A 22,175-nucleotide genomic window follows, 5' to 3' on the forward strand; every position below is an offset into this window, starting at 1 on the left:
AACACATTTTCTGTAGTGTAGCGAAGCTGGTTTTTTCCAGGTAAAAATTTTAAAAAGCAACACATAGTAGGGGATAAATGGGTACAGGTACACAACCTAGACATCTCTGTCCAATGTGTATTGATAAATATTTTAGAACTTCTGAGTTCATTTGTAATTTCCTAATGATACTGTTTTAAGTTTAAACCTTCAGGGCCAGTACCACACATAGGGAATTCCAGTTTTATCCATGTTATTAATAAAGACTGTAATACTATTTAAATAATGCCTTTTCTATTTACTGGTTACTTAGTTGTAGATTGCAATTAATTTTGTCCCATCTTTTTAAAAATACTGTTAAACTTCTGATAGCCTGAAGACAGTATTTTTTCCCACCATATTATACAGTATACATTCACACAATTGAAATAATAAAGAATAAGCCTGTTTTTTTTAATTTTACTTGTAATGAGACTTTCATCATTTTTGCTTTACAAAATCCATGCTTAGTAATAAAAAAGTGAACTTCATCTACTTCATGTCTTCATCAAAATGTATGATGATGGGATCATGGTCTGTTGACCTCACAAACTTCAAAAAGTCATCAGGGCTTAAGCCCATAGTTGCAGAATTTGTCATTGGATGAAAATACACCTTCTCATGGCCACCTTCCAGAAGGTTAGCATCCAGCACCAATGTCACATCTCCCTGGTCACAGAAGAGGGCTAGTGGTGTCGCACAGCCCTGGCCCACTTTGAGTTTTTCTAGCATAGCATTTTCATCGGCAAATCTTAGGTTTCCACTTCCAAGACCCAGTTTTTTAGCAAGATCATTTAAATTGATTTGCCTGTTGTGCAGAACAGTCACAAGCCAGAACCCTTTCTTCTTCTTGTCTTTCAGAAAAAGGTTTTTACTGTGACCTCCTCTCAGGTGTTGGACATGGGGCATCATTTCTTCAACAGTGAACACCTGGAAAATACAGTGTAGCATAAGACTATATCCCATTAGATTTCCAGCTGTGTACTGGCAGATACCTTTTGTTAAATACTTGGAAAAGACTGATTGTTATGTTCATCCTAAAAACTACAATTTAATGAAGAAATTTTAAAAGAAAGCAAATAAAATGTGACATACTGCTTCTGCATACTTTCTGAATAATTTCTGTCTCGTCACACTTCTAAAAATCCAACACGGCAGCCCCGGCAGCACTGCTTTTCGTGGCTCCATCACAGACTACAAATTATGTGTGTGCCCTTTTAACTAGGAGTTAGAAAAGTTTAGAAAGCATCTTGGATGATGCTGACTTCACAGTAAAAGCAGTGGATGGGCTGCAGCTCCTGAAACTACAGGAAACCAGAAGGGAAAAGTGGCATCTGAAGGACAGAAACACAGAAGGGGAACAACCTGGTGGCTGTGCTCAAAACGGCCCCTTAAAGAAAACAAAACTTTCTGCCAGGCCCATTTACTGGCAATGGATTATGCTAAAAAAAAAAAACAAAAAACAAAAAAACCCACAACAAACAACTGCCCTGTACCTTGTTCTGCCCTACCCATGCGTCGACTTTTATTTCCGTATTTTTTTAAAAAGACCCGGACGATGCCAAGAGACACCGCGGTCGGACGCTGCCGCCGCAGAAGGGGCGTCTCGGAAGCGGCCGGGGCAGCGCTAAGGCCCGCGGGATGAGGCGGCTGCAACAGCCCCGGCCCTACCTGGGGGTGCTCGGCGGTGACCGTGGCGATGCCCAAGTCCCTCAGTCGCTCCGCCAGAGCCTCTCGCAGCTCCGGCACGGCCGCCATCACCTCCTGCTCCCTAGGGGAGGGGCAGGGCCGCCCTCACCACCCCTTCCTGCTGAGCGGCGGCTGCTGCCGCCGTAAAATGGCGCCTGCTGCAGGCTTGGGGAGGGATCCGGCTTCGAAAGACTCCGGGACCGCTGCGGTGGTGGAGATAGAGCTGGAGCGGCCGCTGAACGACGTTGGTGAGCAGGTTTTGAGCACGAAGCGAGCTGTAAATATAATATTTGTGCAATAAGTGTTGATACGGAAATAAAATCCCTAAGCTTCAGACCTGTATATAATGGCTGCATGCATTAGTGCTGTAACACTTCACAGAATCACGGAATTGTCGCAGCTGGACGTGACCTCTAAGATCACCACATACAACTGTCGACACCTCTACCCCTCTGAATAATACATACGTACATACGTATAACTATATATATATATATATCAGTATCTGTAGCGTGCCCTAAAGTGCCTCATCTACACAGTTTTTAAATACTTTCAGGGATGGTGAGTCCACCACCTCCCTGGGCAGCACATTTAACCGCACAACTACTCTCTCATTAAAGAAGTTCTTCCTCAGATCTAGTCTAAGCCTTCCTTGGTGCGACTTCAGGCCACTTCCTCTAGTGCTATCATTGTTCATGAGAGAAGAGGCCAACACCCACCTCCCTAGAACCTTCTTTCAGGTAGTTGTAGAGAGCAATAAGGTCTCCCCTCAGCCACCTCCAAACTAAACATTCCCAGTTCCCTCAGCCTCTCCTCACAGGACTTGTTCTCCAGACCTTCCTGGTGCAAATCTTCCCTGGTGCAACTTCATGCCATTTCTTCTTGTCCTATTGTTACTTACTTGAGAGAAGAAGCACCCAGCTCCCTACAACCTCCTTTCAGGTAATTGGACAGAGCAAACAACTCCAGTTCCCTCAGTCCTTCCTCATAGGACTTGTTCTCCAGACCCTTCACCATCTTGGTTGCCCTTCTTTGAACTCACTCCAGCAGCTCAAGGTCTTTCTGGTAGTGAGGGGCCCAGAACCAAACACAGTATTCCAGGTGCAGCCTCACCAGTGCTGAGTACAGGGGCACCATCACTTCCCTTCTATTCCTCCTGGCCACACTGTTCCTGATATAGGCCAGGATGCTGTTGGCCTTCTTTGCCACCTGGGCACACTGCTGGCTCATGTTCAGCCAGCTGTCAACCAGCACACAGAGGTCCTTTTCTGCCTGGCAGCTTTCCTGCCACTCCTCCCCAAGCCTATAGCACTGCATGGGGTTGTGATCAAAGTGCAGAACCCTGCGCTTGGCCTTGTTAAACCTCATTTTATTGACCTTGTCCTACTGGTCCCGCTGATTGCCCAGCTCCCTTTGCAGAGCCTTCCTACTCTCAAGCAGACCCAACACTCCCACCCAAGTTGGTGTCATCTGCAAAGTTACTAAGGAAGTACTTAATCCCCTCATCTAGACATTAAGGAAGATACTGAGGATGACCAGCTCCAAAACTGAGCCCTGGGGAACACCACTGGTTGTGTAAAACTCTCTGGGCCTTGATGTGTAACCAGTTTCTAACCCAACAAAGAGTGCCATGAGTTGCCAGCTTCTCTAGGAGAGTGCTGTGGGAGACAGTGTCAAAAACTTGAGTAAAGTCCAGGTAGGCAACATCCACAGCCTTCCCCTTGTCCACTGGGTGGGTCACCTGGTCATAGAACAAGACCAGGTTGGTCAGGCAGGACCTGCCTTTCCTGAACCCATGCTGGCTGGACCTGATCCCCTGGCTGTCCTGCACTTGCTGTGTGAGTGCACTCAATAGGAACTGTTCCATAGTTTTTCTATGAGTACTTAGGTTAGGCTGACAGGCCTATAGTTCCCCTTCCAGCCTTTCTTGCAGATGGGTGTCACACTGGGAAGCCTCCAGTCATGTGGGACCTCCCCTATTGTTAACCAAGAGTGTTGGTAGATGGTGGAGAGAGGCTTGGTGAGCTCCTCTGCCAGCTCCTTCAATACTCTCAGGTGTATTCCATGCAGCCCCATGGACTTGTCAGTGTCCAGGTGCCATAGAAGGTCATTAACTGCTTATGGGGGGTTGTGCTGCCCTCTGTCCTCATCTTCCTGCTCAAGGGGCTGAACACCCTGAGAGTGGCTGGTCTGACTAATGAAGACAGAAAAAAAGAAGGCATTAAGTATTTCAGCCTTTTCCTCATCTTTGGTTGCAATGTTTCCCCCCACAGCCAATAAGGGATGGAGATTCTCCCCAGCACTCTTTTTGGTACTGACATATTTGTAAAATCTGTTTTTGTTTTCCTTTATGGCAGTAGCCAGATTGAGCTCCAGATGGCCTTTTGTCTTCCTAATCTTTTCTCTACCTGACCTAGCTAGATCCCTGTACTCACTCTAAGATGCCTTCTACTCTGGAAGTTGTTTTGGTGATTTTTTTTTTCTAACATAGATCGTGAGCATGGCATGCACTTCCAAAAGATTAGCAGTCTTGGCCATCAAGTTGAGCTGAAAGCAAGACAATTCAGAGTCATTGCCGAGGCCCTTGCCTTAAAACCAAACACTAGAACAGGATGACCAGAGAGGCAGCAAAATCTTCATCCATGGAGATATTCAAAACACAATTCTGGGCAGCCTTAGCTCACTCCAACAGCTGAGACAGTCGCCGGAGGCATCCCTCAACATCCACAGCTCTGTGATCCTGAGACACATCAGAGACCACAGCTTGCTGTCTGCTGATGGGCAGAAAAATCTGTCTGTCCCATCTTACAGCTGGGCCTCCAGCTGTCTTCCTTTGGCCTCACTCTAGCTGGAGAATGGAATGCACTTCTTCATACAACTCCCTCTATATCCCCTCCTGCACAGCTCAAAAGATTTCAAGTTTCTTAAAAAACAAAACAATCTCTTTCTTTGTCAAACAGTGACACTACAACAATATACTGCTTTGATGCACACTAGGTTTTCACATCCAATGTGAACTGTAGATGGTTCAAATACTGCTTTCAAAATCGGTAATTATCTCAAATATGTACCCATTACATTTTTCTTATGTTCTTACTGTAATTTCAGGTGCATTGCCAATCTACATTTTTGCTGAAAATGTTGAAGCTAACTAAGGAAGTTAAGAAAAATTAAAAGCTAGAATAGCCAAAACTAGGTAAACTATTTATTTAGTTAACTGTGCACACTACAAGCAATAAGTGAATAATCAAAGGGTTATTTTTATAGACAGTCGATAATAAAAAAAAATTGCAACTAAAGGACAAAGCCAAGCATTAACAGCCACAGTTAAGCAGAAAACTGTACTACAGTCCCAACCATCATCCTGACCTATGACATCAGAAATTATTTTCAGTTTGCCCTTCAGAAAACCAGGCAACCTATAATAAGTCTTTAAATCAAAACAGCATGAATCTGTGGTTAAGAGACATGTGGATAAAATACAATCCCACGCTAATTCCCAGAGCCTTGCAGCAGCACACAGAAAGATTTCCAGCCAGCATCTGACGAAAGATCAACTCAAATAGCAGATTTGCAGTGAACTCTGGTGACTGTGTTGCATGCTAAATTTATCTTTTGAATAAAACATTTTCCAGGTCAGTCCCAGACTTACCAGAGTCCCATGTCATGAAAGACTCATTGCTCTCAGCTTGCAGAATGGCAGCTCAGCACTGTACGTGAGCTCTCACACTGCTGCCTGCCTGCTTTTTCTCTCTGTATAGCAACACAGACTGCATTCAATGCACTTTCTACAACCTTTGATATTTGAGTTTTTTTACTACACTTCATTTGTCAGGGGTTTTTTGGCATTTTACTTTTGAAGAAACCCTTGAGGGCCTTGGGTGTTTTAAGGTATCAGTTTGTACCTGGGTTATTCATCATCAGGGAGTGCCTTTGGAACACAGGACACATTTTTTTCACTACTCAGCATAAATGTCAAAGTACTTGCAAGAAGCAAGGTACTGAAGGCAGGAAAACATGTAGCTACTCCTACCAAATGTGCAGAAAATGACCCACTTGAGCTACCCCAGGTCCCACATTGTGGGCAGGGGTGTATCAAAGACACAGCTCAAGCACTTGTAGAGGGAATTACAGTTATACCTCATGGAATGCAATTTGCAGCCGTCTGATGGAGGTGGATGTGGAAGATGTGCGGAGTGGACCTCAAGGCTAGAGGATGTCATAGGATGCAGTTTGGGAGTATTGTTTGAGAAACAGCTTGAAAAAAGGAATGAAGATTTTTCAAAAAAACAATTACAGAGCCTCCTCATATATCTTTTTTTCCTTGTCTGTGAGGCGGTATTACAGTAGAGATGCCACATTGGGGAGAACTTTACACAAAAAATCAGCCATCTTAATCCTTTAGATGAGAGGTGGGTGGGAAGACATTGATTGCAAAGAAAAACTACAACCTCATGCGGAAAAAAAAACCAAACCAAAGATACGTGTGTGTATATATATGCATTTTTAAAACACAGCGTATATATAGCCTTCTAAAAAACGCAAAGCCCGAGGGCTCCTCCCCCCTGCGCTGAGCGGAGGCTCCGCCCACCTCTGGGGAGGCGGCCGTTCCGTCGCGCGCCGGCGCGGTGCCCCTCCCAATTCCCTCCGGCGCATGCGCAGGGAGCGACTCACCCGGCGCCAGGCACGGGGGGCGAAGCGGGAGAAGGGGGCGGGGGGCGGCCGTTGGTGGCGCGTGGGAGGCAGTTGGGCGTCCCTCAGCGGGGCTGTCAGGGCTGGGCGGGCCGGGTCCGGTCCGGTCCGACACTCATCTCCGGCCACTGCTGTCCCCGGGGCGGGGGGACAACTGGGGGAGGCTATGGGGGGTTGTGGCCGCGGGGAGAACTGCAGCTCGTCGGTCTCTGAAGCTTGGCGACCTTGCAGTGGCCGTCGGTGCGGTGTAGTCTCGCTGGGCAGCAGTTAGGCTGTTTCTGGGGCAGCTGTTCCTGTTCCTGCCCCCGGGGGCTGAACGTGGTTTGTTAGCCAAAAGGCTAACAAAGTAGCCTGGTGGCTTCTGTGCGGTGCTAGCGAAAACGATGAGGAGTACAACCTAGAGGGGTCGCCTGTCCCCGCCACTGGTGACACACCGGCCCCGGGAATCAGGAGTAGTTTCCTTGCAGTTAGCAAGCTCTAGTGAGCTTCTCCAGTCTCGCCTTGATCTTATACTAGTTTTTGGCCGTATGTTAGTTACTTACGGATGCAGCGTCTTGTAGCTGCTACAGAGAGCTGCTGGGTTTTACCGATTCTGCCCTTTTGAAGTTCTCTTTAGGGGGAAAAAAAAAAAAAAAAAAGTAATTGGTTTTCGTTGGTTAGTTTGTCATCTGTTCACTTCCTGCAGGTACCCGGATACCACTGAGTTTTTAAAGGGACCACAGTCATTCTGGGAGGAACTGATACAAATTTCACGTGTTTGGAGCTGCTCAAAAGATGGTACACAGCCACCTCTGAAGGAAAATTTAGAAGGTATAGAGAATGGCATCACTGCACAGGACAAAATAGGCAACTCGGAACAAGAGAAGTTCAAATGGGAGACTGTTGCACAGGATAATTAGCAAAAGGACTCAAACCAAAGTTAAGGTTAAAACAAGATGGGTAGTCTGACAGAAGTGTCTTGAAAAACTTAATTGCTAAACCAGGGCTTAGGCTCAAAGGACATCTCTGTCCATATGGCAACACTGGTATTATTACATTAATGCAGCCTTTTAGCAGTGCTATATGCACATGTAAGCATTTTGCAGATGTTTAGAGATTGCAGCTCTATAACAAACATCCCTTTTGTTTAGGTGGTGTCAAAGAACCTGAAATGGGGATTTTAATAGTTTATATTGAAGACCAGTGGAGACAGGTGGAAGATTTGCATGCCGTGGCAATTATGTGTGTATTTGCAATGGGATAGTGGGGAAAGGTGAAGCACTTAAGGAAACTGAAAAATTGGAACGGTTACCAAATAGTTCATCATGAAGCCCCCTTGTGCCTTGTCTTCGTGTGTGTTATAGGAAAGAATATCTTTCATCTTTGAGTCTAATTTCCATGTGTCCTATGTACTTTCAGTGAGAAAATGAATCGAGGGTTGATACTGAAATTGGAAAATCTGGTGCAGTTACGTGGTGCCTGCCGACAGCTGCGTACTCTCTCCTATAGAAGAGTTAACCGAGCACAATGGAGGCCTGTGCAGTCATCTGTACATCCCATGTGGTCCGTGCTTCCGTACCCACAGTTCTGGCAAAAAGATAAATTAATCAGTATTGCCTTATCACAACACAGACATTTAGCTACAAAGGAGGTAATTAACAAAATCCAAGAGTCTCTGCTTTATGAGATTTCAAAGTACAAGAGCTCAGTTTGAGCATTTAGATGGCAAATTAAAGACCTTTATTATACATATAGAGAAGTTATTATAAGTTTGTAAGACCAAATGTACTTAATGTATGACTGTATTGTGACTTCCTCTCAAATATTGACTTTAAATGCTGACCAGCAGCATCATGAATCTTGCAAATGAAGTTATTACAAGAAAAAATGAAAATTATTTTGTTGATTTTTTTCCTTGTTTTGAATAATGAAAAATGAAAAAATATTAGCTGTTGTATGCTATGCATTTAAAATATCAATATGTGTTCAATCATTCATTTATTATAAGTTTTTACTATCGTAAAAAAAAAAAGTATTTACACCATGGTTTGAGACCATTGTCTTTTTAATGTTGTTTTTATTATTTCTTAGTTTATGACAGCTATGTGTTCCTATATACGTGTCTAATTCCATGTAGGAGACAAAAAAGAAGAAAAGGAAGATACCACTGACAAAAGGTGAAGTGGAGATAAGGCAGAAGATGACTATTGAAGAACTTGCTCAAGCTATGGGTAAAGACATAGGTGAGAGTCTGCTCTGTTGTTTGAGATATATTTTAGCTGTCATTCAACCATGACACTTTAACAAGTGGTAAAAGCAAAAATGCCTACAATGGTAGTATTTAGTAGTCCTTCCCTTAGCAAGCTAGATTGTACCCATAGCAAAGTAACTTATTTCTTAAAAATATTTGACCAGAGAGAGAGCAAATGTTGGTAGACATGACAGCAGTGTAAAGCGTAAAGTTTGTGACATCCCACATCCCCAGACAAGACACTTGGGTGTAAAGAAGCCAGGACTGTCTTCTGTCTTCAGCAGAAAGGCTTCAGATCCACATAGGCTGCTCTTCATGACCATTTCCCAAGTGCTGAATTATTCTGTAAGGAAAAATGCTGCAACCTAGTTAGTCAGACCTGGTCACCTGCAAGTAAAGGATTCATGTTTAGAGAGAGAAGAGAGTAAGAATTTCAGCCCATCATCCAACCCTAGGATATTTACTTGGGAGCAGGAATCTTGGATTCAGAAGTAATATATATTTAATTAAAGCAGTCATTTTATTAACTGAGAGTGAGAAGAACTTGTCTGGAAGCACTCCCTTCTTAGGTGACTGCCCTGACAACTGAGTCACAGAAAACAGGCTTGTGCTTTTAAACCATTCCTGTTTGTATAGTGGCTCAGCTTGACCAGTTTTCAGTCATGTTTTAGGGGAATTATTTGCATGTTTTCACTATCGATATTTGAAATAAATCTGTATCTCTATAATATTCATCACCAATCCTTTTTATCTAGCTGAGTACTTTTTCTGGCAAACCTCCCTCTCAGCAGTGAGGAGAGGAGCTAAAAAATCTGTCATGTCTTGCTGTACATGGCTGAGAGATTTGTAATGATTCTTAGATCAATGTGTAGCAATTTTTGACTATACCACAGTATGTTCTGTGTTTCTGTATAAAAGTGTAAGTATCTGTATATCTGTATAAAAGTGGCACATGAACAAATAGATCAAATTTTCTTCCTCCTTGAATAACTTCTTAGCTGTTTGGTTTAGATGTTCAGTTGTTTCAAGAGTTTCAGTTGTTTGTTATGGGTTAGTGGGAAAGTAGGCTATGAAAATTTGAGTGAAAAATAAGAACATAGCATCTAATTTTCAATAAATCTTTCCAAATCAAATTATCTCTACAAGTATGTAATGTAACAGGAACTTTTAGATAAATTTAACTAAAGGAAAAATGGTGAGTGAAACTTATTAGCATGATATAATCTACTAATGAAAAGTCTTAAACTGTTTGAAGTGGGTTTCATTGGTCCTGCATGTTTTTAGAGGTGTAATTGTTAAATGCCTTTTTTTGTTCAGATCATATTTATGAAGCGCTGCTATACACAGACACTGACATTGATTCACTGGAACCAGACTCTGTCTTATATGAGGACCAAATCAAGCTAGTTGTTAAAAAGTCAGGAATGAAGTATAAGTCAGCAAAACTGAAAGAGGAAAAAGAAAGAGAAAACACAGATGCTGTGAAAAGGTAAGCTGTGAATTGTTCTTTTGGGCTTATTTTGTCCTATTTTTTTCTGCAAGTATTTTTCATATGCTGTGAGGTTTTGATGGTATGTTGGTAATACCTGGTATATGCACCGTCTGATAAAATTTAAAAGGTAAGTTTTATATTTTGGTTTCTTTGGCCATAAAACTGATACTCAAATTGGTTTTGTACTGGGTGAGCTTTTTCTATGCCATTTTCTGAAGGAAAAGCCACTTTTTTGTAAATTGAATTGCATTATTAACTGATACACTAATCTAAGACCAGGCACTAGGAGGCCTGTGTGGTGTGGCTGGGATCTGTGCTTACGGTGGTGAGATGCTGGCCTCACCTCTTCATCACTGAATTCTGGTATGTGACTCTTTGTTAGCCATAGTGGGTATGTGTGTTACTCAGTGAACTTTTTTGGTTTTTACAAAATATGTTTTAATTTTAATCATAGGCCTCCTGCAGACCCAGCAGTACTAACCCCACGGCCCCCAGTCGTTACTATCTTGGGCCACGTTGATCATGGAAAAACAACCTTACTTGACAGTCTACGAAAAACTCAAGTGGCGTCAATGGAGGCAGGAGGCATTACACAACACATTGGTGCTTTTCTTGGTAGGATTCAAGTGCATGTGCTTGTGTGTTAAATAGGTTACTCTCCATGAGCTGACTTGCTGCCAGTGAAAAAGGAAATCCTAACTTGTGATAACTGTCATAACTATGTAGATGGACCTTTGAAGTGTTTGCACAGTTGTCTGCACAGCTGAAATAATATTTAAATGTTTTTGGCTTATGAAAGATCCCAGGACACCCTTTCTTTCCTGATGAGTTAAAAGTCTTTTGACCTCCGTGCACACAGTTATACCTCTGCCTAAAATATGTCATTAGTATTAAAATAGTTCCCAGAGGAGTGATGTTTGATTTGTAATAGATCAAGTACAGGTATGTGAAATGTTGATCTTAAAATGTACTGTATATGTTTGTTCACAGTGCATTTGCCTTCTGGGGAAAAGATTACTTTCCTTGATACTCCTGGACATGCAGCTTTTTCAGCCATGAGAGCAAGAGGTACTCATGTTACTGACATCGTCATTTTGGTGGTAGCAGCAGAGGATGGAGTGATGCAACAAACCATAGAATCTATTCAACATGCTAAAAACGCAGGAGGTACAGTTTTTAATTTGTTAATATAACGTTTTGAAGTGAGTGGCAATCCCAGTTCATAAAGTCAGTATACTAAGGTTTGTGTTGCTGTGCAGTTCAAACTACGAAACCAAACATCTATTTCCAAGTATTTATTCCACTCTCAAAAGAATCTCCTTGAATTGGAATCCACAGAACTTGGGAAGTAGCTTGTCATAGTCCCATCTCCTGTCCTTGCAAGGTGTTTGAAAATATAGTGAGTGTTGCATTAACACAGTAAGATGTTAAAATAGTAATATTTTTGCAGGTTTGCAAGAAAAGCGTGCATGGGATGTGTGTATATGTTCATTGTTGGTTTTTTTTTATCCTTTCCTGCTAGGATAGCTCCTCCAGCTTACTCATAGTAGCTCTGTTCTCAGTGGCTGCCTCAAGTTGCTCACCAAATAGATATCAAGGTGATTTGTTCTAAGTTGTCATAACTTGTTTTAACCTCTTACTGCAGTTGTTCTAGTAGCAGCAAACTTTGGTTAGATTGATAATGAGTGTGTTTCTCTTCTTAGTTCCACTTATCCTCGCCATTAATAAATGTGACAAACCTGAAGCTGATCCAGAAAGAGTAAAGAAGGAATTGCTGGCTCATGATGTTGTCTGTGAAGAGTACGGAGGTGATGTTCAAGCTGTAAATATTTCTGCACTCAAGGTAAAGTTTTCATTGGAAAAATTGTGGTGTTCATGGGTGTCTAATATGTGCATACAGCTGCATTTTTATTTGGCAGCTGGGAAATGAATACCTGGAGTACTGCATCCAGTTCTGGAGACCCTTTTACAGGAGGGACATGGACATGCTGGAATGTGTCCAGAGAAGGGCCATGAGGATGATCAGAGGGATGGAGCACCTCCTATGAGGACACCAGAGAGGAGAAAGCTCCAAGGAGACCTTATTGTGGCCTTCCAGTATCTGAATGGGGCCTACAAGAAAGTTGGCAGTGGACTGTGTAGAATGTCAGGTAGTGATAGGACCAGGGGGAATGGATTCAGACTAGAGGAGGGTAGATTTAGATGAGATGTTAGAAAGAAGTTCTTCACCAGGAGGGTGGTGAAACACTGGGACAGGTTGCCCAGAGAGGTGGTGGAAGCCCCATCCCTGGAAGATTTTAAGGCCAGGCTGGATAGGGCACTGAGCAACCTGATCTTGTTGGAGGTGTCCCCACCCATGGGAGGGGGTTTGGAACTAGATGGTCTTTAAGGTCCCTTCCAACACTGAAAATTCCATGGTTCTAAATAAGTGCTTATCTTCCTAGTATTTGACACCTTACCAGGAGCTACCAAGTGCTCTCACCAGAATTATTTGAGACATACTCCTATCATCTTTTGAGGCTCAGACCTTCCGTGAGCAATGATAACTATTTTTCTTCTGGAAATTTAGTGGATATTTTTCAGATTCATCCTAATTGCTCTTCCCTCATTTATTTGCTCACTTTGTGAAAACAGTCCAAAATCAAAGTTGGTGATATGCTATGCATGAAGAGAAAAATTCAAACATGCCTGATCACTAGAGAATAGTTCTGTAGTGATCTTACAAGATTTACCACCTTATCCTTGCAAACAGATGACAGCTTAAAACCAAACTAAGATCTGAGCTTCAGTTTTGTGGTAGCCAGAGCATCTTTGGCCAAATGGATGCAGCTTACTGCTGTGTTTCTAAATGCAAACAAGTAAGTTTCTAAGATTTCAGGCAAGTTCAAGAGCTTTTGAAGTCAATTTAAGATAGGCATATATACAAGTGGCTTCTCCATTTACCTCGTAACAGGCATTGATGCCCTAATTCCTGTTAGATCTGGATCTGTTGCCTGATAGCTAGCTGACTGCCAGCTCTTTGTGTCCTGACAAATAAAATGTAGTTAGAGGAAAGAGGGTTAAAAACCAGATAAAACAGTTTTGTCTCTGGTGTTTTGGAGTCTTGACTGAGTGGTAGTTTCAGCTTGGCTCTTTAGATGTTTCATTTGGTTGTTCTTTTCTTTTTAATCTGCATTCACAACACACATGTAGCAAAATATTGCAAAATTTTTCCCTGCACCTTTTAACCTGGAGGCTATAAACAGAGAAGCAAGAAAACTGTCCTTCCTAATGCTTCATGCATTCTGGGTCGATTGTGCGGTGTCTTAATAGTTCATCACTTTATTAACAAAGGCATCTGTTGAACTGTATTGCATTGTTAGAAGTTCTGAATCAAATGGGGAAATTTGCCAGTAAGATTTCAACTTCTGATCTTACTTTAATTGGACACTTCCTTTATTCTGTATATTTTGTGTGTGTGTGTGTGTGTGTGTGTGTGTGTCTGTTTTTACAGGGTGAAAACCTGATGGTTTTAGCAGAAGCAACTGTTGCTTTAGCAGAGATGCTAGAATTGAAGGGAGATCCCACAGGTCTGGTAGAGGGGACTGTAATTGAGTGTCGCAAAGACAAAGGGAAAGGGTAAGTAATCTGCCTGCTGCCTTTGCAACTTTAATGAAGCAATTTGTAGCAATGCTACAAACTCTTTAGGTGGTTTGTATCTCATATGTTTAAGGTTGAACTTTTTGTTATTGTTGTTAGATAAAACTATAACAGTTTATTTGCAGTGTTTGTAACTAAAGCATTGAAAAGTTACTCTACAGCATGAGAACCAGAATAAAAAGTTACAGACTAATCTGGCAAAATGAATCACCGAAATAAAATCCTGTAATCACAGAAATTAGTTGTGTGTTTTAAAATGTCATTAAAAATTAGGAATGATGAAGTTAATAATCATCATATATAATACATACTCAGATTTTGGCAAATTGTGTATAACATTACATTTTGCTCTTTAAAATATTTCAGTACTTTTTCAGGGTCTCTGTAAATTAAGCGTGTTCTTCCCTCTTCAAAAGTAAACTGAATTCTGGAAAGTTGTTGGGATTTTTTGATGGGGTGTCACTTAATCTGTAAAATCAGTCTGTTGCTGATTTCACAAATGCAAAATTTTGTATTTACCTGCAGAGTGCAGTACCAGTATTGGGTTTTTTGCAAGTCACTTTAAAATGCTATTTATTAATGTGCCACAGGAATATTCTACCTGTGGTCGATCATATTTACATTCTGTTTTGTGTTTACTTATTCACATTCCTGAAAATGGAGAGAAGAGTCACTTTAAATTTGTTATTTTTCTCCTCTGCCCTTCACTAGTCCACTTACCACAGCCATCATCCAGAGAGGAACTCTGAGAAAAGGCTGTGTTCTGGTTGCAGGGAAAACGTGGGCAAAAGTCCGTTTTATGTTTGATGAGAATGGGAAAGCTATAGATGAAGCCTCTCCAGGCATCCCAGTGGAAATCATGGGCTGGAAGGAAGTTCCTTCAGCAGGAGATGAAATCCTTGAAGTAGAATCTGAGGTACAAAAAGAAACATTTAATGGAAAACTCATATTGCAGTAAGATGAATGAGAAGGAGCCAAGCAAAGAATTAAATGATAGCTTTCTGATAGCTTTCTGACTAAGTAACCTGGATAATCTGATGAAAGGTGAAGGCCAAGCATGGGTTTTAAGAAATCCGAGTGACACGTTCTGCAGGAGAAACAGTCCTGAGTGCCTGGGGTTATCTGGGATATGCTCTAATGTCTTCACTTTCTAAAGGCACAGAAGACTTTTTAAATATAATCACACACTATATATATATATAATCACCTTACCTGAAGAACAGTCCAGTACTTAATGGTATCAGTGTTAAAATTTTAGAATGAGAAAACTAGTTTCTGAGAAAAGAATAGCATTAGATATAGCTTGAAATAGGTGTAGTGAGAGCTGGACAAATACCGTATGAAAGAATGAGCAATAATTTATTCTTGTCTGCAATACAGAGATATCATAAGAACAGGCCTTGGGTCATGTTGTAGCATAGGGTGGAAGCTATCGTGCTCATTCTTTGTCATCCTTGCAGCAAAATCTGTTGTTAAATGTGGAAGAAAACAAGTGAGCCTGCAGGGAAAATGCAAAAGGATGAAACTGCACTGATGTGGAGTTTTCTGATGCAGTGTTTTGAAAGGTAATGTTTCTGTCTCAGCAAAGGGCACATGAAGTTGTGGCTTGGAGAACCTATGTTGAACAACAGGAGAAGATGAAAAAGGATATGGACATTATTGAAGCAAAGCAAAAGGCACACAGGATGGAATATGAGAAAAAGCAAGAGAAGTTTGCCCATCTGACCTGGAGACAGAGGAAGGCGGTGCTGTACAAGGCCAATAAGCACCTCATGTTTTCAAAGCCTAAAGAGAGAACAGAGGTGGACAAAAATGTGCTGTCAGTAATTGTTAAAGGTGCTGTTCTATTCTCTTTACTGCTCCATTTTTTGTGCTTCTCAAATGCTCAGTCTGAAGTGTAGCTTTAAACCATTAACAAAATTTGTTAACAGAAGTTTGGTCATCTTAAAACTGAAGAGATTATTGAACTTCTTCCTAACATTTTTTCCATTCAATCTAGATCTACTCTAATTTAAAGCCATTTCCCCTCATCCTGTCACTACAGGCCCTTGCAAACATTCCATCTCCAGCCTTCCTGCAAGCCCTCTTCAGATTCTAGGAGGTCGCTATTAGGTCTCTCTGGAGTCTTTTTTTTCTCCAGGCTGAACAACCCCATCTCCCTCAGCCTGTCTTTGTAGGAGAGGTGTTCCAGCCCCCTGATCAATTTCGTAGCCCCTCTGGACCCACTCCATCAGATCTATGTCCTTCCTGTATTGAGGGGTTCAGAGCTGCACGCAGTACTCCGGGTGAGGTCTTACTAGTGGAGAGTCAAGTGGCAGATGTGAAGCCTCTCGTCCTATTGTATTTATCCGGTTCAGTTTTGGAATTAATAGACTTCTGAAATATAGTAAGAATGATGTCAGAAGACTTTGTTTGGCACAGTACAGAGTTGTCATTCCCTTAGTTCTTCAGTACTTGTTTGATATATACAAAGTCAGCAGTATTTTCCATTTGTACACTCAGGTGATGTGGATGGATCTGTTGAAGCTATTCTACACATTCTGGACAGCTATGATGCTGATGAGGAGTGTAAATTGGATATTGTTCATTTTGGAATGGGAGACATCAGTGAAACTGATATAAGTCTTGCTGAAGCATTTAATGGTGAGTAGGTGTTTAAAAATCTATTCACAGTTAGTACAAACTTTCTATTGGAGTGGGTAGGTCTCATTCTGCTTTTCTCAGTAATTAGCAGCATCAATAAGGCAAACTTACATGTATCTTAAAAATGTTCCCTTTACCATCAAACATCTAGCCTAGCCTGCAGGCAGTGCAGGCTAGAAATGTCATGACAATCAAAGGACTCTGCCAGTAGTTGGAACTGTCATTGTCAATTGTTACACTCATGCCTCCTTGCTTATCCTGCTTTATGATGCTCAGACAGGGCAAAGCCAGAAAAGAAGCATAGAAAATAATTTCCTGTTGTTCAGGGAAGGACTGTACCAGTAGCTGTTCCCTCTACTCTGCAATTCTCACCTGCTGTAGCAGGTGTGGTGTCATTGGACCTGCCATAGTCCACAGGTGGATGAGAATGATACTGAATTCACTTCCAGCCTAATTTGGACAATCAAGCTGTTTTCCCAGCCCCAAAATGGCAAGTCCTTCTCCTTTTTGTCCTCTGACACATAAGCAGTAGCTTGTTTTGATGCCTCCACTTCTGCCATCAGGGAACTTTTCTGTGAGGGCTTTTTGAGACAGTTGTTTTGACTGAAGGTCAGTAGCAGTCCATGTGCTATAGTGTGAGAAGTGGTCCCTCCCAGAAAGGGAAGCAGTAGTTAAGCGTTGTTTCTCGTATTGCTGACTGCTAATTCATTCTGCCTTCTTACTGCAAGTTCCAACACTACAGAATGGACATAGTAGGCACTTTTACTTACTGTCTGAACAGTGATCTCCTGTCATCTGTTGCCAATTTTTATTTATCAGGTGTTATATTTGGATTTAGTGTGAAGGCTAATGAAAATATTAAAAAGATGGCTGCTAAAAAGGGAATAAAAATTAAGCTTCACAATATAATCTACAAACTTATTGAAGACTTTAAAAATGAGATAAACAGCAGACTACCCCCATCTGTGGTCGAGAATACAGTAGGTGAGTTTTCATTTGCTGTTAAGATTTTTGTTTTGCAAGATGACCTTACGTGTGTTCTGCAATTGCACCTCCTTTGTGTCAAATACTTGATACTACTGCATAGCTGCTTTTCTCTTGTTATCAAGCTTGGTAAACAGCAGAGCTTGCTTTTACTTGTTACCGGCTTGTTATTTTTATTTACTTCATGCAACTTTACTTTTTTCTTTTAGGAGAAGCTTCTGTGCTCAACACCTTTTCTGTAACAGTAGGAAAAAACAAAGTTCCAGTAGCTGGATGCAGAGTACAGAAGGGAATGTTGGACAAAAAAATGCAGTTCAAGTTAATCCGTAATGGGAATGTTATTTGGAAAGGTAAGTTTAACTGCCACACAACCTGTTTTTGCATTTGGTATTAAGACACTGCTAGTTCCTTGTGAAGTTAGTGCACATGTGATTGTAGGGCAGTCCCATATGCTGACTACGATGGAGCAGCTCCAGCTAGAGAAAGGTTGCAAAATGCCACTGTATCGTTATCCAGACCTGTTTCTAACCACGACCTCTGAAATGCAATAGCATCACAGGATTTACCTGCTGGGAAGGACTGATGTCTAATTTTTATTAACTGCAAGTGCTCTAAATCCCCAACTTTTCTTGCTTTCATTTTATAGCTACAAGGTGAAACATGTTCTTTAAGAAGGGCAAACCAGAACATTTCTGTGACCTGATGTTAGTGAGCTCTCTTGTCTTTGATGCACTTTCTCTTTATAGGATCTTTATCATCACTGAAGCATCATAAAGATGATGTCCAGGTAATAAAAACTGGTATGGACTGTGGGTTGAGTTTGGACAAGAATATAGAATTCAGTATTGGAGATGAAATCATCTGTTATGAAGAAAAAGAAGTTGAACGGACAACTTCCTGGGACCCAGGATTTTAAAATACACTGGAATACACTAACACTAAATGACATTTATTATTCCTGTCTGGCCTTCGACTCAACATTAAATGGACTTTCAGAGATGCACAAGCTTCTTTTTATCTGATGTTTATCTACCAATCTTCTGCTTTCAAATCTTGTCAAGCAACTGGCATACTTTGTGGGAACATAGTATAACCTACAACAATTAACAGCAAACACTTCCAATGTCTAAAACCTTCACAGGACAAATATTTTAGATGATGTATCTATTGATTCAAAAATAGCTGAGATCATCTTTCTGACCCTCCATGCTCCTATAGTTTTTCAGGATGTAGCTTACGTGTTGTTAGCAGGACTTTGCTAACCTTTTAGCTAGCACTGGCCCACTTGTAAACAGGACTTGGGATCTCTTTGTATCTCTCATTTTTCCATATTAGGCCTACTATGCTGTCTGCTCCTCTGATACTTGAAGAGACCACTTCTAAGGTTAGCTACTGTTATGGGTTTTTTTAGTCTGCCACTGTTACCTGTTATCTCCTTTGAAAGAGATTTAAAGCCACTCTTTAAAGGCTAGAGTCAAAGTTTGTCATGGTAGCTGGCACACAGCATCCAAAGTTTTGCAGATTTTCTTATTTAGCCGCAGAGAGGAAATACAGTGCCCCAAGAAGCAAAAATAAATCCTTAAGATGTACAGAAATTTAGATTTTTATTTTCTAGTACATTTACTTGTCTTCTGGTTTATTGAAGCAGTATGTCAGACAGCACTTGCCACAATAGTGTCTGTCAAAGTGACTGGCCATGAAGACTCCAGCTCCACACTCCTCAGAGGGGCACTCCCGGCGCAGACGACTGATCTTGCCGTTCTCATCCACCTGGGAAGGGCAAAGAAGCAATATCTCATATAGACTCACCACGTTTTAGCAGTGATGATAATTTTGAGTATTTTAATTTGGCAAGGTAGTTTTGATGATAGTTACTACGTTAAACCTTTTGAAACAAATTTCAAAAGTGCCCAACTGCAACACTCAACTTGTATTTAACAGGTAGGATATTTAAAAACAGAACTTTATGGGATGTCAGGCTACATGCAGATTAGTATAGGCTTAGTCCTTCCTAGTGAGAGCTAAGTCTTCATCAAGTTCTTCCTAGTTAGTCCAACATACCTTGTAATACTTGAGCACTGCAAGCTTGACCTTCTTTCTCTTATGCTTGTTTTTCTTGGGAGTAGTGTAAGACTTCTTCTTTCTTTTCTTAGCACCACCACGAAGTCTCAGCACAAGGTGCAGAGTTGATTCCTATTTGTAAAGCACATGACAAAGACTGAAAATGCCTTCTCCAGACCAGGAGGTCCAGGCTCCTTCTCCAGAGGAGCATTTAAGCAGGCAAACCCCTTTACCTACAAAAAGTAGATCTCAAAGCACTGGAAAATTACAAAAGCTCTAAATGGATTATTCACTATAAAGTCCACAAATGAACAGGCTCCAGAGAACAGTGGGCTGATGCATCCCAAACCCCAGAAGCTTTGATTATGGTAAAGTCTGTTGGTTTTAGGCTCAGCATCAGCACTTCCCTGGTCAGAACTGACGTGGTAAGAATCCATGTGCAGCATTTCTTAGGCCCAACAGCACAGGTCAGGCTGCTCCTGCAATGCCAAGGAGTCAGTACTCCACCACTCTATTCCGCCTTTCCTACTCACTTTTTGAATGTTGTAGTCAGACAGTGTGCGTCCATCTTCTAGCTGCTTCCCAGCAAAAATCAGCCGCTGCTGATCAGGAGGAATGCCTAATGGTGACGTCAATCAAAATTAAAGGAAGAATGTGAGTTAGGACATTCTATGGTAAAATTTTAAGTTGCTGCAGACAGTAACACCTGCACACGACAGGCATTAGTCCCACGACAGTGTATTTTGAACTCACCTTCCTTATCCTGGATCTTGGCTTTTACATTTTCTATAGTATCAGAAGGCTCAACCTATTATAAAACAAGACGGAGTCAAAACTCACTTTGCCTTTTAATTTGCCCAGAAAAGCGGAAAAACCACGCGGAGCTTCAAACACAGCACCTATACTGTCGTGGCCACGTATACTACAGGCTGCCATCGCCTAGCAGGGCCGTCGAGGGGGCAGCTGCAGGGCCGCCATTTCTCCCGACTTTTCGGTACGGCGGAAAGCACCGGCCCACCCGCAGCTCCCCTTGGGACGCAGCAGCAGTACACAGGGCAGAACGGAAAGCCCGAAGAAGGCCGGGCGGGGCCCTGCCACCGCATGGGGCCGGATGCGGCCGGGCCTTCCTTGCCCAGGGTCGTGCCTCCGCAGGGCAAACCCTTCCCGGGCACCGCTCCCACCCCCTCGTCCACCCCTGTGGTGCGGGGGTCGCGGCGGCTCACCTCGAGGGTGATGGTTTTCCCCGTGAGGGTCTTCACGAAGATCTGCATGGCGAGGCCGGCACCTGCGGGGGGAGAAGGGGGAAAGGGAGGAAGGGAGAGGCGATGAGGGGCGGCGGGGCGAGGCGGGGGAGGGGGCCGCACACGAGCCCGCACTTACCCGCGACCAACTCGCGGAATGGCGGCTCCCGAAAGAGCGCCCCACCGGTCCGCACGGGGTTTCCACCCGCGACGGAGGAGGGGCGGGCGGCGTGGCGGAACTACGACTCCCGGCGTGCCCCGCCGCTGCCCGCCGGGCTGGAGCCTGCTGGGAGCTGTAGTCCTGCTCCAGAGGTGCCATGGGAGTCGTAGTCGGAAGTGGGCGCGCCGGGGAGCGGGAACTGCAGCTCCCACAGTGCATCGCGGCTCCCCTAGCTCAGCGACGGGCCCACGGTCGCCGGCGGCCGTGAGAGGAGGGTTCCGTGAGAGGAGGGTTCCGTGGCTGTCTCAGCCACCTCAGAGCTGATGGAGTCTGCCTGGGTGTGCGAGGGCTGCACACCCCTCTGTGTGCAGGGTCATCTGTGCAGGGAAGGTTATGCGCACCATAGCTTTTTTTTTGGGGGGGGCTGTTGGTGTTGGGGCTGCGTTTATTTCAGGTAGCGGGGTCTCCACAGAGCTGCGCTGCATCGTGAGAGCCCATCAGTCAGTGTCGCGCCCCGAGACCAGCCCTGTGGAGGCCCTTAAAAACCTCGAACAGCCGCCTTGCCCCCTTCGCTTTCCCTAATTAGAAAAGCTGCAGGTAAATTAAGAAGAGTGGAAGCACAGAGAGTCACCGTAATGTCGAAATTACTTGTTAGGTGGTTTTTTGCTAATAAATTGAATGTGGGTTAAAGCAGAATGAAGATCTGCTTGATCACAAGCTGGTGCTCTTTTAACAAATTTCATCTTCTATGTTTTGATCTAGGCAAAGGAGGAAAGAGGTTTTGATTTTGCATAAGGAAAGTGCATAAGTCCCTACGCCAAACCACCGCATGGGAGCAGAGAAACTCTGAAGCACTTACATACCTATAAACAAATGGAGAAAGTGGGTTGTGCTGACCAAGGACCATCTCAGGAGTGTTACATTATACATAGTAATGCATTTGACAAATATTTTTTCAGGTAAAGGAATAATGAACAATAATTAATGGGTAAACAGTGGTTTGATGCTGCTTTGTCTTCTGGGGAAAATGGGTGTAAGCAGTCTGATATATCAACATTTTGGTGTTGCAGAAATCAAGGACTGGTATGCTTACATACAGCTGGCTTTTATGCTTCAATATTCTACTGGTTGGAAAGTTTCTCCTAAATAAAATGTTTTTTAAAACAATTATATGAAACCAAAACCAAGCAAAACTTCCCAAAGCTTACCCACCTAAATAGTGCACCACATCAGCAAAATGCAGATCTGTTTGCTGGAATACGGAATGAGGTGAAGCAGAAGAAAGAGGGAGGTGTAGACTTGAAGAATAATGTATTCTGGAAGTCT

General features: G+C 42.7%; 3 protein-coding genes across 5 annotated transcripts; 1 reads left to right on the plus strand and 2 right to left on the minus strand.

The window, feature by feature from the left end:
* Nucleotides 1-426: 426 nt before the first annotated feature.
* On the minus strand, nucleotides 427-6,420 carry LOC103527986 (prolyl-tRNA synthetase associated domain-containing protein 1). 2 transcript variants are annotated; one of them, XM_030446870.1, is made up of 4 exons: nucleotides 6,382-6,420; nucleotides 5,360-5,460; nucleotides 1,690-1,982; nucleotides 427-948 (listed from the first exon to the last, which is right to left on the minus strand). In XM_030446870.1, exons 3-4 carry the CDS (start codon nucleotides 1,774-1,776, stop codon nucleotides 511-513), a joined length of 525 nt encoding a protein of 174 aa, XP_030302730.1. In that variant the 5' UTR covers nucleotides 1,777-1,982; nucleotides 5,360-5,460; nucleotides 6,382-6,420; the 3' UTR covers nucleotides 427-510. The 2 variants fall into 2 exon arrangements, with proteins under 2 accessions (XP_030302730.1, XP_030302731.1); XM_030446871.1 differs by lacking the exon at nucleotides 5,360-5,460 and having other exon boundaries at nucleotides 6,382-6,405.
* MTIF2 (mitochondrial translational initiation factor 2) lies at nucleotides 6,360-18,387 on the plus strand. Of its 2 annotated transcripts, XM_030446868.1 has the most exons (15): nucleotides 6,360-6,391; nucleotides 7,085-7,209; nucleotides 7,798-8,029; nucleotides 8,516-8,621; nucleotides 9,947-10,118; nucleotides 10,576-10,736; nucleotides 11,112-11,288; nucleotides 11,825-11,964; nucleotides 13,615-13,739; nucleotides 14,472-14,676; nucleotides 15,344-15,596; nucleotides 16,263-16,403; nucleotides 17,223-17,387; nucleotides 17,597-17,737; nucleotides 18,134-18,387. In XM_030446868.1, exons 3-15 carry the CDS (start codon nucleotides 7,805-7,807, stop codon nucleotides 18,301-18,303), a joined length of 2,181 nt encoding a protein of 726 aa, XP_030302728.1. In that variant the 5' UTR covers nucleotides 6,360-6,391; nucleotides 7,085-7,209; nucleotides 7,798-7,804; the 3' UTR covers nucleotides 18,304-18,387. The 2 variants fall into 2 exon arrangements, with proteins under 2 accessions (XP_030302728.1, XP_030302729.1); XM_030446869.1 differs by lacking the exon at nucleotides 6,360-6,391 and having other exon boundaries at nucleotides 7,088-7,176.
* Nucleotides 18,388-18,966: 579 nt separating this feature from the next.
* On the minus strand, nucleotides 18,967-20,913 carry RPS27A (ribosomal protein S27a). The gene is made up of 6 exons (XM_030446872.1): nucleotides 20,829-20,913; nucleotides 20,672-20,733; nucleotides 20,202-20,256; nucleotides 19,982-20,067; nucleotides 19,449-19,580; nucleotides 18,967-19,157 (listed from the first exon to the last, which is right to left on the minus strand). The coding sequence occupies exons 2-6, from the start codon at nucleotides 20,717-20,719 to the stop codon at nucleotides 19,008-19,010; spliced, it is 471 nt and encodes a 156-aa protein (XP_030302732.1). The 5' UTR covers nucleotides 20,720-20,733; nucleotides 20,829-20,913; the 3' UTR covers nucleotides 18,967-19,007.
* Between the last annotated feature and the right edge of the window lie 1,262 nt (nucleotides 20,914-22,175).

Source organism: Calypte anna, chromosome 3 (assembly GCF_003957555.1).
Source record: "Calypte anna isolate BGI_N300 chromosome 3, bCalAnn1_v1.p, whole genome shotgun sequence".
NCBI classification, from domain to species: Eukaryota; Metazoa; Chordata; class Aves; order Apodiformes; family Trochilidae; genus Calypte; species Calypte anna.

Coding starts and splice junctions, on each gene's coding strand:
- LOC103527986 (XM_030446870.1), bottom strand. CDS start 1,776: ATGGCGGCCGTGCCGGAGCTGCGAGAGGCTCTGGCGGAGCGACTGAGG. Junction 949..1,689: donor TCACCGCCGAGCACCCCCAG/GTAGGGCCGGGG, acceptor TGTATTTTCCAG/GTGTTCACTGTTGAAGAAAT.
- MTIF2 (XM_030446868.1), top strand. CDS start 7,805: ATGAATCGAGGGTTGATACTGAAATTGGAAAATCTGGTGCAGTTACGT. Junction 11,289..11,824: donor ACATGCTAAAAACGCAGGAG/GTACAGTTTTTA, acceptor TTCTCTTCTTAG/TTCCACTTATCCTCGCCATT. Junction 11,965..13,614: donor TAAATATTTCTGCACTCAAG/GTAAAGTTTTCA, acceptor CTGTTTTTACAG/GGTGAAAACCTGATGGTTTT.
- RPS27A (XM_030446872.1), bottom strand. CDS start 20,719: ATGCAGATCTTCGTGAAGACCCTCACGGGGAAAACCATCACCCTCGAG. Junction 19,581..19,981: donor CTGACTACAACATTCAAAAA/GTGAGTAGGAAA, acceptor CTTTACAAATAG/GAATCAACTCTGCACCTTGT. Junction 19,158..19,448: donor CAGTGCTCAAGTATTACAAG/GTATGTTGGACT, acceptor TGCCCTTCCCAG/GTGGATGAGAACGGCAAGAT.